This window comes from Monodon monoceros, unplaced genomic scaffold (genome assembly GCF_005190385.1).
Source record: "Monodon monoceros isolate NGI ecotype Baffin Bay Population unplaced genomic scaffold, NGI_Narwhal_1 Super_Scaffold_12, whole genome shotgun sequence".
Taxonomy (NCBI): domain Eukaryota; kingdom Metazoa; phylum Chordata; class Mammalia; order Artiodactyla; family Monodontidae; genus Monodon; species Monodon monoceros.
Genome location: NW_021703768.1, coordinates 124,247,246 through 124,263,509, shown reverse-complemented (window position 1 = coordinate 124,263,509; position 16,264 = coordinate 124,247,246). Strand labels below are relative to the sequence as shown.

At 41.1% G+C, this 16,264-nt stretch overlaps 1 protein-coding gene across 1 annotated transcript; it reads right to left on the bottom strand.

Moving 5' to 3' along the window:
• Positions 1 to 1,757: 1,757 nt before the first annotated feature.
• SCGB3A2 (secretoglobin family 3A member 2) lies at positions 1,758 to 11,127 on the bottom strand. Its single transcript, XM_029216824.1, has 4 exons — positions 10,999 to 11,127; positions 4,855 to 4,903; positions 2,177 to 2,379; positions 1,758 to 1,781 (listed from the first exon to the last, which is right to left on the bottom strand). Exons 1-4 carry the CDS (start codon positions 11,125 to 11,127, stop codon positions 1,758 to 1,760), a joined length of 405 nt encoding a protein of 134 aa, XP_029072657.1.
• Between the last annotated feature and the right edge of the window lie 5,137 nt (positions 11,128 to 16,264).

The window sequence follows — 16,264 nt, the reverse complement described above, 5'->3', positions numbered from 1 at the left end:
TTCAATAAGTGGTGCTGGGAAAACTGGACAGGTACATGTAAAAGTATGAGATTAGATCAGTCCCTAACACCATACACAAAAATAAGCTCAAAATGGATTAAAGACCTAAATGTAAGGCTAGAAACTATCAAACTCTTAGAGGAAAACATAGGCAGAACACTCTATGACATAAATCACAGCAAGATCCTTTCTGACCCACCTCCTAGAGAAATGGAAATAAAAAGAAAAATAAACAAATGGGACCTAATGAAACTTCAAAGCTTTTGCACAGCAAAGGAAACCATAAACAAGACCAAAAGACAACCCTCAGAATGGGAGAAAATATTTCACATGAAGCAGCTGACAAAGTATTAATCTCCAACACATACAAGCAACTCATGCAGCTCAATAACAAAAAAACAAACAACCCAATCCAAAAATGGGCAGAAGACCTAAATAGACATTTTGCCAAAGAATATATACAGACTGCCAACAAACACATGAAAGAATGCTCAACATCATTAATCATTAGAGAAATGCAAATCAAAAGTACAATGAGATATCATCTCACACCAGTCAGAATGGCCATCATCAAAAAATCTAGAAACAATAAATGCTGGGGAGGGTGTGGAGAAAAGGGAACACTCTTGCACTGCTGGTGGGAATGTGAATTGGTACAGCCAATATGGAGAACAGTATGGAGGTTCCTTAAAAAACTACAAATAGAACTACCATATGACCCAGCAATCCCACTACTGGGCATATACCCTGAGAAAACCAAAATTCAAAAAGAGTCATGTATCAAAATGTTCATTGCAGCTCTATTTACAATAGCCCAGAGATGGAAACAACCTAAGTGCCCATCATCGGATGAATGGATAAAGATGTGGCACATATATACAATGGAATATTACTCAGCCATAAAAAGAAACGAAGTTGAGCTATTTGTAACGAGGTGGATAGACCCAGAGTCTGTCATACAGAGTGAAGTAAGTCACAAAGAGAAAGACAAATACCGTATGCTAACACATATATATGGAATTTAAGAAAAAAAAATGTCATGAAGAACCTAGGGGTAAGACAGGAATAAAGACACAGACCTACTGGAGAACGGACTTGAGGATATGGGGAGGGGGAAGGGTGAGCTGTGACAAGGCGAGACAGAGGCATGGACATATATACACTAACAAACGTAAGGTAGATAGCTAGTGGGAAGCAGCCGCATGGCACAGGGATATCAGCTCGGTGCTTTGTGACCGCCTGGAGGGGTGGGATAGGGAGGGTGGGAGGGAGGGAGACACAAGAGGGAAGAGATATGGGAACATATGTATATGTATAACTGATTCACTTTGTTATAAAGCAGAAACTAACACACCATTGTAAAGCAATTATACTCCAATAAAGATGAAAAAAATTCTTTAGAAGTAGGGAAATAGGAACATAAGGCATCTGGAAACATTGACAGATAAACAACAGTTGAAGAAAATGGAGACATTCAAGTTAGAGATAAGGAGATGGAAAAAATCATTACTCCTTACTGAAAATGCAAGCTGTCTTTATAACAACAGGCTCTCTAGAGTTTATAACACAAGGAAAAAATTATCTAGTTAGGCCCTTCTGAATAGAGCTTCCCAAATAAAAATAGCACAAACTGAAGTCTGTTCATTGTTTTATTCATTCTTTTCAGGGGTCACTGAATTTTAGGATGGAAGGAGTTTCAGCCAGGGTGGAGGAGAGCATCATCTCCCTCCCTCCTCCACTCTTGCTTTTTTCTGCTGTCACACCAAATATGAGAGTGCCTCCTGAAAGTCAAAAAGGCAATATTTAAAATAAGAGCAGCTTACATATCATTAGCACATCTCCAAAAATAGTCACTATCCTATTTCGCTACCATTTTACTTACAAAGAAACAAAAGTTCAGAGTGGTTAAGTCCCATCCAGAATCACAAAGCTGGAAGTGGCACACATTTCACGACTAGCATACGTCTCCCTCATTCAAAAATTCCTTCTAGAACTGTGGATATTGCACTTTCCTTGAGATTCCAGGACATGTGAAACGTATATGAGTACAGTAAGCAAGGGGAAAATACAGGTTCACAAATGAGAACAAGGTGGGGTGGGAGTGGGTGGAGAGGGTGGGCACTCACGGTGACTAAGCCCTGCCCTTTGATGAGTCAGCCCCACAAGCTGTAGTTACCAGCAGTTTCTTCACGGCCTCAGAGGTATCTGGTCCCAGCTCACTCACACACTTCCTTAGCCCTTCCACAAGGTGCTCAACAGAAATGCCCAGAGTTTTCAGAAGAAGCTTAAGTGGGTCCATGACTGGGAGAACATTGTCCAGAGGTAAAGGTAAAGCCTTGTTGACAGGAAGTGGCAAACTGTTGATGAGGAAGGCGGTAGCTGCGGAGCAAGAGATCCCAGGTAAAACAAGGCAATTCCAGTTCCTATGACCTCACCACCTTCTACTCTCTCCATCAATGGCTCCATTCCAGCCCTACTCATCTTGATTTCTCAAGAAAACATCTGCTTCTGGACCTTTGCCCCTCCCATTCCATCTCTCTAGAACTTTCTTTCCCCAGATAACTACATGCCTTTCTTCCTTCCTTATTTGGTCTCTCCTCAGATGTTACATTCTCAGAGATGTATCTAAAATGGTATCACCCGTCACCCTCTATCTTTATTTTTTCTTACCACTACTTAAAGTATTAAATCTTTATTCATTTCTTTACTTTGCCTTCATCCTCTCACTAATATGTAGGATCCAAGAGAATAAGAAATTTGAGTTTTATTCACTACCATCACCCACGCCTAGGACAGACCCGGGCATATAGTAAGCACTCAAAAGATACTGGTGATTGACTAGATGGGAGTATAGTTTGCATGTGGCTGTCTCCATAGCCCACAAGCTTGAAACCAAAGGGAAGATGCCATAATGAACCTCCACTTGGAGATGTGAATGGACCCAACCACAGCCCAGGAAACTGCTCCCTACCAGTCCAACTCAATGCTACAAACATAAGTGAACACAGACTCTATGTCAGTTGGTGCAGATACACAGATGAATAAAACAAGATATTCCACTCAGAGAACTCACACAGTCTGGTGGAAAATAAAGATTTGTGTATGCCACAGTGCAGCATGTGCTATGCTAATATTATGGACAAAGCTCTATGGAAACACAAAAGAAGTGATGATTAATTCTAACCTAGGAGAATGCTACAGGAATCTTCCAAGAACAGATGTTGCAAGAGATGTGTCTTGAGGCAAATGCCAGGATCACAGGTAAATAAGGGGAGCAGCATTTTAAAGAGGAACAAAATTAACCAAGGCATTGAGATATTAAGGTGAAAGTGCATACACAGGATGGTGAGTCTTCTTCAGAATTCCAGTGTGGTGTGCTAAGGAGGGATAAAGAAGGTTAGGCTGCAACTTGGGTGGGGCGGATTTTCAAAGCCTTGAATGTCATACAGATGAGTTTGAGATTTTTTTTCCCAAGGGTAATGGGGAGCTATCAAGGCTCTTATATGGAATAATTGCATTTTTATATCTTCAGCTTTAGAAAGATAACTTTCACACAGAAGAGGTTAGAGAATGAGGAAAATGCTTATGATACATATTTTTACAAAACACATTTGTGTATGTATAAATACATACATGCAGAAGCACACACATAAGACACACATCCTGCTGCTGGCTAAGACCCTGCCAGTACTTCATTCTCTTTGTAATACTTTTTATTTTCCCGTTCAAATCTTAAAAATGGAGCTTGCGCACCTATTTCCCCTTCATCTTCTACCACCCATTTTCCCTCCAAAACTCTCCCCCAGAAGGGGGATATTTATTTCCCCTCCACCCATCTTTCTGCTGCCACGTCTTCCCATGTGTCCTTAGACACTAAAGGACAACAAAATAGCCAAAACTGGTGAAGTTACAAATCAGTTCAAAAATTCAAAAAAAATTCACAAGCCAAAGTTGCCAATGTAGGCATGGGTATCACACAGTTTCTCACGATTAATCTCCGTACTTCTTATTTTCAACACTTTGGTGAGTGTCTTCTTTGTACGTACTTACATATTCCAGGGGGGAGACCCTCAAAGCTTTTTGTTCTCCAAATGAGCAGTGGCCATTATGATGGATTTTGCAGATGCGCCCAAATATCTCTTCCTATATGACTCCCTCCAAAAAGAAAGGATCAGTTTCCATTCTCCTCCAAGAAATCAGACTCTATACCCTACCTAGAAATGGAACTGTTCACCCCTCAGCTCTCCCACAGAGCTCTATCTGTATTGTCATTGTGCATTAATGACTGGTCTAGTACGGCAGTGACTTCTGTAGAAGTCTTCTCTCCCTTGCCAGACTGTAAGAACCTTGAGAACAATATTTATGTCTGATTCAGGTCTGAATCTTCTAATGCCTATCCAGTGACCAACAGCTTATAGCCATTCAGCAAATACCCATTGATTGTCTGAACAGATAAATGTAGCTATGTCTCAAGAGAACCAATGCTGCAATCTGATTAGAGATGATAGCAAGAATGACTCCATATAGTTTCAGAAACATAAAAGAAAGAAGTCACAAAATCAGATCTTAACTCAAAATTAAGGAAAATTAATGGTGGCCAAAGTTCAATAATGAAGTGTGTTTGTTGAACCTCTGTGGTAGCTGGTTAACTTCTTTGTAGGATACACCAGGGATGGTACTTGTATTGGGTTAGAGCTTGGAGCTGGGAGCAGGGGGCATCTGAAGTCCCTTCTGACCTTACTATTCTGTGGCTCTAAAACTCCCTCCACCATATTCCACTGGGAGCCTAGGCTTAATAGTTGTGTTCCTGTTAACAGAAAAATAGAGAAATATCATATGTTCCCGGCTACTTACCAGAGTAACTGCAAATGCTGATGGTCACCAGCAGGAACACAGTGACCAGCTTTATTGTATGTTATCTGTGATATTTACCTGGAGTTTAAGATTAAACTGGAAAACCTAATGAGTCCACCAAGCCAGTGGTTCCCCTTGCTGTACCAAGTGTGGCAGTGGCTTTTGCACACACCCATATTTATACACCAAACAGGGACCTGAATTTCAGTCACGACCACTTGACTCGCCCCAGGGAAGAAAAGCATGGAGGTCATGTTTTCTCACTAAACAAATTGGAGGTTTTTTCCGTTTTCCCTCATGTTCCCATGAGAAACAAAGCCCTATCTTAAAACACTCTCAAGGATCTCTTGCATAAGCTCTTACACAGAGTTGCGGGTGGGAAGCAAAGAGCTCTAAAAGTCCTTCTGGAAGAACTCTGAAAAGAAGGGAAGGTTTCATATTGGGATTAAAGAGGGTGAAAATTTTGTTGCTTTCCTCCAGTTTCCTAATAAAGTTTGGAGAAACACATTAACTGATGAGCTCGCCAGTTGTAGGCGTAATCCCGACGTCCCTTTAGCCCTGAAATGATACAGACTCAGCTTATTGGCATTTAGTGCCACATTTCTCTGGAATTTACCTCCACCCACCCCCATCCCTGTTCACACATCTACTATGGCAAGATCTTCTACCAGTTCTAGTGTCTCCCACTTATTTGGGGAACACCCAGGGTCATGCCTTCTCTGTGTTCTCATATAGCTCAGGATTGAAAATCAAAATGCCTTTTTAAAAACCTGGGATTCAATATTTACTCTTTGTGTAACCTTAGATTTGACGTATTTTATTCTATAGTATTGTTCTCCTCATCTAAAATGGGACATTTAACAGCTAACAGCAAGATGGTCTCAAAGGTGTGTGACCCTGAGAAAAAAAATTTTTTTACAACACCCCATCTATATGAACAACTTGGGTCACCAAAATATGCATGTCAGTACCCTTCTGGCAGCCCAGTCCCTTGTAATCATGCAAAAGAAATATTGTGCTGACCACAGGAACAATCTGCTTGCAAGGCTGCCCTCCTGCAACCAGTACTCAGCCATGGGGCCCTAGGATGACCCTATTTGTAAGCCCAAGTCCTAGCGTTCCTTGGGGTATCTGGTACCGGAAAGAGAGAAAGAACGACACTTGAAGGGGAGAAATAAGATCCAGGGTCCAGGTGGATCCCAGTCCCAGCTCGGAGCTCCCTGACCAAATGACATTGCTGGCCCCAGCCTCCCCCTGCCACTGAAGGGGTACTCAGAACATTGTGAGGAAGATACGTCAAGGCATAGTCCCCTCTAGGTGCAAGGCCAGGAGTTGGGGCCCCACTTGAGGGTGTGTTATTGTTAGGAGGATTTAATGTAGTTATGTAGATCCAGGATATAACTGTACCAAACCAAGATTAACACCTAACAAGTGTCACCTGGTATTCATTTGTGTACATTACCGAGTTATAACTGCCATTTCTTTAGTTTTCTGCTACATTATAAACTGCATGGAGGAGATCATGTATTACTGCCACACGTACGCAATCCTGCCCCTTCTACTGCTTTCTCTGCCAGAGACGGCTTCAGTTTTTCCTGGAGAACTATCACCTAGCCAGGGATGTTGATGTTCCAGAACTCTCACAGGGCCAAGGTTGTGTGTGGTAAAGTGGTGGCGAGTTGATGCCATCCTTTATTTTTATGTTATGACCTTTCTATAGGATACGAAAACTGTACTGCCCTCATCTCTGCTGGTTGTTTCCATTTTGCTCTCACATCCTTTCTGTGCATGTCCCCGCCTCTGCCCTGCACTATAGGAAGCTCAGTTTTACAAACTGTGGTCTCCAGACTTCCCAGCCAACTGCTTTCTGGTTAGGATCGGCTAACAGGAGGCACTGGGAAAGATTGGAGGGGAGAGAAAGGGAGAAATCAGGGTGCTTCTCCCTCTCTCTGCTTCAGGGGACATCTCGGGCAGGGACAGCCACTTCTCCACGGCTCCAGCTCCTTCCAGAAAGGCCCTTTCATCTGCGGTCCCACACACACCAGGCAGTCCCACCATCAATCCGGCTTCCACGGTGCAGCCCCAGCCTGGGCCCAACCTGCTCTCCCTATCCCTCCCGGCAAAGAAGTAGTAGCAGCTTCCTGCACTTTCTAATCTCAGAGTTGACTCGCCTTTCCCCGGTTGCTTTAACTGCCTTTCTAGCAACTTGTAAATTATCCTTCAAGTTAAATTTTTCCTGTTTGATCACCTGGCATGGTTTTGACTTTCTGGCTATGTTCTGACTAACACAGCATACTAAAATATAGTAGCGTTTTTGGCAAAAAACAGATATTTCTGTTTGGAAACATAGCCTCTCTCTCGCAACTGCCAAGTTATGAGTCCACAAGGAGCTGGACCAATCCAAGAGAAATAGAGCAATACACACACACGGATGCTTCTCCCTTTCTACCCCTGAAGTGTGTGGCACTGTCTCCAGCTTGTCTGCTGGTCCTGGAGGTGAGTTCTTTCCCAGGAAGTTCCTCAGACCTCAGTTCTTTCCCAGGAGGTGCTAATAGATTTCTGGTGGGCCCATCTAATAGTCAACCAGGCATTGTCTTGACCAAAACCTGGTAGTAAACATGGATGGCTTAGACTAAAGGCTAGAACCCCCTCCATGCAAAACACACACACACACACACACACACACACACACACACACACACACATAAACACACCCACAGACACTCTCTCTCTCTCTCTCTCTGTCACACTCACAAACACAAATGTCCACATGCTTACACATATATGAACAGTAATATGTGCACGTGAACAGACAGATATCACATAACCTTCAAGCACTACTGTTTTCATTTCTTTTGTTCAACAAATAGTTATTGAGCATCTGCTCTGTGCCTGACACTGTCAGGAACTAAGACTGGAGTAGTAAATGAGGCAAGCAAATGTCTTGCTTTTGTGGAGCTGACAGTGTATGGGATAAACAGACAATAAACAGATAAACAAATAAGAACTAGTAGTAAGTCCTATGAAGAAGCTAATAGGGTGCTCTGATTGTAAAGAACAAGAGGATTGGGGCTACAGTCAGACCTGAAAAGAGACTCGGAGTTGGCTACTCCCATGCTTCTTGCATTCTGAGTCCATGTATTAGTCATGTCTTTTTATTCCATATTTCTGATGCTTTGACATTTTAGAGGCTTGCTGACCTTGGAGGGACTGCCCCTCCCAGGGCTAGCTAATTACTAGAGATACCAAATGGCTCACCTGGGAGTGTACCTTTCATATGCAAACCAACCAATCCAGAGCCCACACTGCCAACCACCTCCTTCAGGGAGTCCTTGTCCCCCACCGGGCCACTGTCCACCTGCCTCAATCACCCCCGGGCCCAGGCAGGTACCACACAACTAGGGACAGTCCCTACACCCCAGAGCCCACTGAAATTATTCAAACTAGCCTATCCTAAACCTGCTTACCCTGTCTCCCCACCCCTTCCCATGGAAAATTCCTGGGAAGTTTGAGTAAAGGCTCCTGCCCACTCACTTGCCCCACCCTCCTGACAAACCCAGCGCTTCCCATGTGCCCTTACTGTCCTGTGGTGTGGCATGACACTTTTCTTGGGAATCTGTCAGTAAAACAAGCTATCTTTTCAATGGCAGTTATCTCCTGATCTGATGACCTGAATAATAATAAAACATATTTTAAAACAGCCTTCTATGCTTTCCTTGTGCCTTTGTTATGCTACTGATACTGATATTATTTGTATTAATGTTTTCTTTCCCAGGACTAATTTGTTAACATCTCAGCCGGTTTGTCTTGTTCATATTTGGATCCTAACACAGAATCCTACACACTTGATAATGTTATTAAGAACCACCAATCAGTGCCAGGCCCTAACTTTGCATATGGTATCCATTTCATTCTCATAAAACCCCTGAAGATAAGAGGTTTTATCCCATTTTATAAATGAGAGGTCTGAAGCTGGAAGCAATGAATTAATTGCCAAGGTCACTTAGATAATATATAATGTGGCCAGAATTTGAGTCCTTTCTTCTGATTTGTATTTCTTTACCTTTAAACACTTAATTAATATGCTTTTCCAGTAAGCATTTGTTAATAAATTAATTCATGAAAAGAAATGAAAAGGAGATGAATGCCAGTATTTCTAAATTAATTTTCAAAGTGTTTTTCGAATGAATTTTTTGTGGCGATTAAATTTATAAGCGAGAGTAGAAGTTCAATTAGCCATTCAACAAGTATTTATGGAGTATGTTTGGTGGATCTGCCTCTGTGGTAGATTCTGGGAATACAGCAGGAAGAAAGCCGGCATGACTCTTGCCTCATCTTAATTATATTAAAGGAAACTGTTAGAAGCAAGTCAGCAAGTCCAACATAATAACGGCCATATATGACAAACCCACAGCTAACATCATACTCAATGGTGAAAAACTGAAAGCGTTTCCTCTAAGATCAGGAACAAGAAAAAGATGCCCACTCTCACCACTTTTATTCAAAATAGTTTTAGAAGTCTAGCCATGGCAATCAGAAAGGAAAAAGAAATAAAAGGAATCCAAATTGGAAAAGAGGAAGTAAAACTGTCACTGTTTGCAGATCACATGACACTATACATAGAAAATCCTAATGACACCACCAGAAAAACTACTAGAGCCCATCAGTGAATTTGGTCAAGTTGCAGGATACAAAATTAGGTTGCATTCCTATGCACTAACAATGAAAGATCAGAAAGAGAAATGAAGGAAACAATCCCATTTACCATTGAATGAAAAAGAATAAAATACCTAGGAATAAACCTACCTAAGGAGGCAAAAGACCTGTACTCCAAAAACAGTAAGATGCTGATGAAAGAAATTGAAGATGACACAAACAGATGGAAAGATATAAAGTGTCCTTTTTGTCTCTGTGAGGAGAATGACAGTTTTAAAGAAGCCAGCTGAATGTAGATTGAAGACACAAATCAGAAAAAGAAAAGAATCAGCCTGAGATTTCATCTCACACTCTTTCTTCTAGCTGAAAAGAGACAGTTATTGGGAAGTCACACTGGAGACATCAAAGTAGAGCTCATTATCTCCACTTCTACTTTCTGTAAATTGGATGGTCAAAGTGACTTAAAGTGAAACCTAAATAAAACAGGATATAGCCTCAAAATTTGTCTTGAAAACACAAGCATGTAACAATCAAATGTCACAGCTTTGAATACCAACCTTATAGAGTTTGGAGAAAAGCAAAAATAATAATAACCTCTTCCTGGCTCTCTTCCCTATTGATAGAATCCTATTTAGTGAAAAATCAGTCCACTGTTGTTTAAGGCTAACTTTTAGCCCCTTTAGAGGCACTACAAGGAAATCCAAATGGAACATGAGCCCATGAGGGTGAAACACAGGAAATGACACGTAAATCAAGACCAAATCAAAGTAAAAATCTAGGAAGCCTCAAAAAAGGAGAAAAGTGATTTGCCCAGGCTGGATTTTTCAAAGATGACTTCAAGTGGTTCTTGAATTCAAAAATTTGGATAAGAAGAGAAGATGAGAACTAAAAGTAGAATTTGTAATGTTTTATTTTAAGAAACTAACTGAGACAAGTAAGTAAGCTAAAAAGGAAGATGTGTGGAAAAAGTCTCTTTCTTCTTTCTCTCTCCAGCACTGTTCATCCACATGCCTGACCATGGCAAATTTCAAACAAATGTTTAGTTTACAATCAAACAATCCATGAATTGCATCAGATGAGTTAATGAGAAGGTACGGCTATAAAAAACTAAACTCTGACGGCCTGAATGAGACTACCACTTGGTCTGGCAAGACTTGATCCATAGTGAGAAATATGGGTTCTTGAGCAGAGGCAAACCTGGTCATAGGGGTTTATAAAGCAGGTTAGTGTAAGGGAAGCAGAAAGGCCATTCAGTGAGGAGTCTGGGCCCAGATGACCCCGTACTCCCAATCCATGTTGCAGTCCCACATTCACAGCTAATGTCACTATCTTGTTAGGGGGCCAGAATTGCATCTGCTATAACTTCCTTCCAGCAAGGATGTCAACCCTCCCAGAGGGCAGCTCTTCAGGGCCTAGCAGACATTCTCCATGACATGAAAGTCCTACCTTTCAACTGTCCTTTATAGGGGAATGACTTTACCATATTACCTGGTAAACTTGCAGGGATCCACATACGTGAAGGGTCGAACCATTGCTTATCTGAGTCTTGGGGAAACACCTTGCGATCCTCCTGGAACCCGAGAAGATGGGAGGACTACAGTAGCTGCTATGAGCCATCTCCCACGTGCCTTCACATCTCTCCAGGGAAGCTGTTGTAAGACATTGCCTCCCAGGTCCTATGAGGTGTGGGACTTTCTGCCCTAACCCCCCTTGGAACAGAACTGCAGAATATTAAAACCTAAGCCTCTCAGCTGCAGTCTAGAATTAGCTCCCCACAACCGGCCTTGGAGTCATGCAACCCCTTCTGTTTCGTTGTCATCCTTTTTAATGTATGGGACAAAGATGATAGGGAGCTGACACTTTTGGTCTATTCTTCTCTTTGCTGTCTATGTAAAGTGATAAACTGTCTAAATCTAAAAGTGGCTCATTGTATCTTTAGCAACTAAATAAGTCAAGGCCTCGGCCTTGCCTGCTTTTGAATATGTGAGGTTAACACCCTTCCAAGAAACAACCAAACTGCACATTCACCCTGTGGGTGTGACTCAAAGCAGAACATGAAAAGTTCATGGTGTACTTTTCCAAGTTACAGGTCCTAACTCAGTGCCTCTGCTATAAATCATTTCCCCCTCTCCAAATGTTTACACTATGACTCTTGACCAAAAGTACAGGGAGGGATAGGCCTTTTTACTAAGATGAGTGGGCTCCTGGCAAGCCTCAGGATAAGCATTCAATTTATGTTAGATATGATAATAATGATGATTACCATTATTTTCCTCTCTACATTTTGTTTTCCAGCTTCCTAATTGTAACCTCACAGCAGCCACCATTACCAACAAGTTCATCAACACCACTTCTCCATTACTTAATTGTGAATGATATTTGGGGATTTTTATTTACAATTTTCTCTTTAAAGAATTCTGTATTTCTTTTGGCTTCCTTTATAGAATAGAAGGAGGGGAATGGATAATCACTGTATCCAGTAAAGAAATAATGGAGGTTTTTCTGGTATAAAGTTTTTAATTTGAGACAACTTCACCCTTACAGAAAAGATCTGAGTACAGTACAAAGAATTTTTTTTGGAACCATTTGAAACTGAATTGCTGACCCAATGCTCCGTCGCTCAAGGAATACTGGTGGGTACTATGTGCAACGACACCCTCCTACGTGACCATAATTAGGAACTTAACATTGATACTTTACTGCCACCTACTGAATTATACCTAATTCAAGTTTCACCAACTATCTGAATACTGTCCTTTGTAGAAAAAGGATGCAGTTCAGAATCATGTATTACACTTTGCCATTATGTCTTTTTAGTCTTCCTCAATCTGGAAGAGCTGCTCAGCCTTTTCTTGACTTTCATGAAATTTTTGAAGACCACAGGCCAGTTTTTTTTGTAGAATGTTGCTCAGTTTGGCTTCATCTGATGTTTCCTCATTGCCAGGCTCTGGTTATGCAAGAAGCCAGGCTGTGTTCTCAGTGTATCCTATCAGTTGGTACATGATTCTTCCCCTTACTGATTTAAACTACTCATCTTGATCCCATGATTGAGGTGAAGTCTGCCAGACTTCTCCATTTTGCTCATTTTCCTGTTTAATTAACAATTGTTTTGTGGGAAGTTACTTTGAAACTATGTAAATATCCCATTCCTAATCAAACGTTCAATTTCTGCTTAAATACCAGAAGGGACTCAGGGTTTCCTACTTTATTAAATGGAGTATCATCCATTACTGTAATATTATATTTGATAACCAAAATGGCTCCAATATTGCCAGTGAAAGCCCCTGCAAGCTGGCCTGCCTGCCTTTTGGTGTGTCCTTGTCATTCTTTGTGCTTGCTTTCTGGTATTACAGGATGATCCAGGCTCATCTTCAATATTCTCTGCCCCAGCCCAAATAAACTCTTTTTCCAAGAAGTGACCCTTAGTTCTTTTTAGAAGAAAAGTAATATTGTGGAGTCATCCAGGTATTAGGTTACTCATTTCAATCAGGATGTCCTGCTTCAAGGCCCTCCCAGTGGACAGAGCTAGAAAGGATATGTATACATATGTAGGTATATGTAAATGCCCTCTTCTCACTGCAAGGGCTTTGACTCTTGCTATTCCGTGTTCCCTCAGTAAATGCCCTTCTTACTCTACTTGGGCCCTGACTCCCTATGCCAGGCCAAACCCCAGGGATGCCCTCACCTCTCTTAGTTAAATCAGTTCTCCAGAGAAAAAAAGTTGTTCTGTTCTTATCCTGTGTTCATGCCTCAGTTTGCCAGTTTTATTCATTTACATTAATGATGAAACAGAAAGAACATTTGACTAGGGTCAGAGAAGTTTTAATAAATCTCTTTCATTTAATTCCCATAGCAAATCATTCACCTTTCTGAATCTCAGCTTATTAACCTATAAAGGAAGATCATATATTAAGCATATATAGTTGTATGGATTAATTGAGATGGTGTATGTTCAGATCCTTGGTTTACACATAGATATTACAATAATAAAATAATAGTTATTGTTCCATCAAATCTAGAAAAAAATTCAGGACTCATTCTTTGATTGGCAAAAGAGGGAACTGAGAAATAAGACAGAACTAATTTCAATGATTTTTTTTTTAACATCAATATGAGCAAAACGTGTTCTTATCTCAGAAAACATTTCAAACTCCACAGGCTCTGAAAATACAGCTATAAAAATCTACCAGAACTGTAAAACAGTGGTGTCAAAATCAAAGAAGAAAAAAACTTTATTTTGTTACTGGTTATTAGTCACAGTCAACATATTTAGATCTGAGTCTAATACTTTGAAGCCATTTGCAACCTGGACCTATTAGCTATTTAAAGCTGCATAACAAATTACTCCAAAGCTTGGTGGCTTAAAACAACCACAGTTTATTATTTTCAGAATTCTTTGAAACTACTGCATTCTTCTGCAACGTTCTGTTTACTAGTGCACTGGGATGGCTGGATATACAAAATACTGGCATTTGTAGTTGGCTTTGGCCAGGAGCTCAGCAGCAGGCTGTCTGCAAGAGGCCTTTGTGGTCCATGAGTTCATATTGAAAGATATGAAAATTAAAACTGTAGATGTTCTAATGATTAGCCTCAAAAGATACACAGCATCGGGCTTCCCTGGTGGCGCAGTGGTTGAGAGTCCACCTGCCGATGCAGGGGACACTGGTTCGTGCCCCGGTCCGGGAGGATCCCACATGCCGCGGAGCGACTAGGCCCGTGAGCCATGGCCGCTGAGCCTGCGCGTCTGGAGCCTGTGCTCCGCAACGGGAGAGGCCACAACAGTGAGAGACCCGCGTACCGCAAAAAAAAAAAAAGATACACAGCATCTTTTACACTACATTCTGTTATTCCAATCAAGCCATAGGACCAGTCCAGATCTGAGCGGAGAGGAAACACGCTCTACTTCTCGGTGGGAAGAATTGCAAAGAACACGTACCCATATTTAATCCACAACAAACCCATATTAAGAGGGTGTCCAGACTTTTGAAAGATCATATGAGAGACAGTTAATGAATGTGGGAACATCAGCCTGGAGATAAGACGAATCAAGGAGACCTTAAAATATTGTTCAAATACTTGGGGACCTATCACGATGAAGGAAGAATAGACTTGGATATAAAATAGAATTTGAGAGTTCTTTTGAAATGCGATTAGAAACTACAGGAATGTACAGTTTAGTGAATCAGTATTGAAACCCCAAAATAGAGGTTAGCTAATGTCACATTTACTGTAGAAAAGGTTCTTATAATAGATAAAAGGATAGATTATACCCTCTTTATTACCCTTTCCAAGTCTATGATCATAGATTCCAACAGCTTCCTTAACCTGAAGCTTAATTCAAGAAGAAAGTGCTCAAGATTGCGATAAACCAGTTTAAAATTAGTGAAGCTTCCTCACCACCATTTCTCAGACTGTATCACAAGCGGAAGTCTCCAACTCAGTGAATGCTGATGCACAAATATTTTTCCCTATGGGTCTCAAATTTTTTAAGGTTTTGACTATCAAATGAGTAAAGTTATAATAATTCTTTTTTTTTTTTTTTTTTTTTGCTGCACCACGCGGCATGTGGGATCTTAGTTCCCCGACCAGGGATCGAACCCACACACCCTGCATTAGAAGCACATAGTCTTAACCACTGGATTGCCAGGGAAGTCCCAGTAAAGTTATAATAATTTAAAGTCAAAAGGAAAACTACTTGGTGCTCAACACCAATTTAAATGCTTAAAATATTTCTTTTTAAAAAATATTTAAAATAACTCACAGTGCCTCACCAATATTTAAAAGAGTAACGCTATCACAGGTCCTGCCATCTGGGGCTTTCAGGATGAGAAGCTGAATTAGATTATGTCTGATATGCCTCCCCTCTCTAGAAGCTCCACAAATGTACGTTTTATTTCTTACACGGAGGAGTAAGTCCAAACCATGGGAAACCGTGAGGGTTTGTGAAATTTGATGTTGAACCCAAATCAATTTTCAAAACAGTTCACAAGTGCCCCCTTGTGGCCAGTTCAGAGATTGTGTTACAGTTTGCTACAAAACAAAGCAAAGCAAAACAACAGACAATGGGTTAGTGAATACCTTCTTTGTGCCAGGGCTTGTGCTACAGAGCAGTAATGAATTGCAAAGTTAAAAGGGAGGGTGGGGGAATTATTGTTTTTGCTTCTTGTTTTATTTCTCAAATGATAAGCTAAAAGAAACACTGTCTCAACTGTAGCAGAAGGTTTGGAAACTATATTATAGTGGATTTGGAGATATGTGTGGGTGTTTACGGTTGGGGAGAGGGGGATGGTGTGCAGAGTGATGGCAGAGTAAGCAAAGTGACTAATGTCCCTGGAAGCCCTGAGAGCCTCTAATCCTCAGAGGTTTTTACAGCACCCCTTAATATTTAGCAGTGTAGGGGGACACCTTCAGGATCTTTCTGTCATTCCAGAACCTGGATAAATAAGAAGGCATTCTGGTGAACACAGGCTGCATTAATATTCAATCCTCTCTGCATTCCCTAGTCTATGGGTGCCAAATACAGGACTTCCAAGATATTGTCATCAATAATAGTAGAAAGCATTTAGAAAGGCTAGACCTGTTTTCTGGTTCCACGTATAAGGAGCTTCAAAGTCACTGCTCTGTTCTAACAACAAGTAAAAATCTCAAAAGACTAAAAAAATCAACAACTCGTCTTGGATCCATAAGACCCATGAGGACACCAGGTAAACTGCCCCAAGACTGGAGAGAAAGCCAGGTGATTACAAGGAGTCAT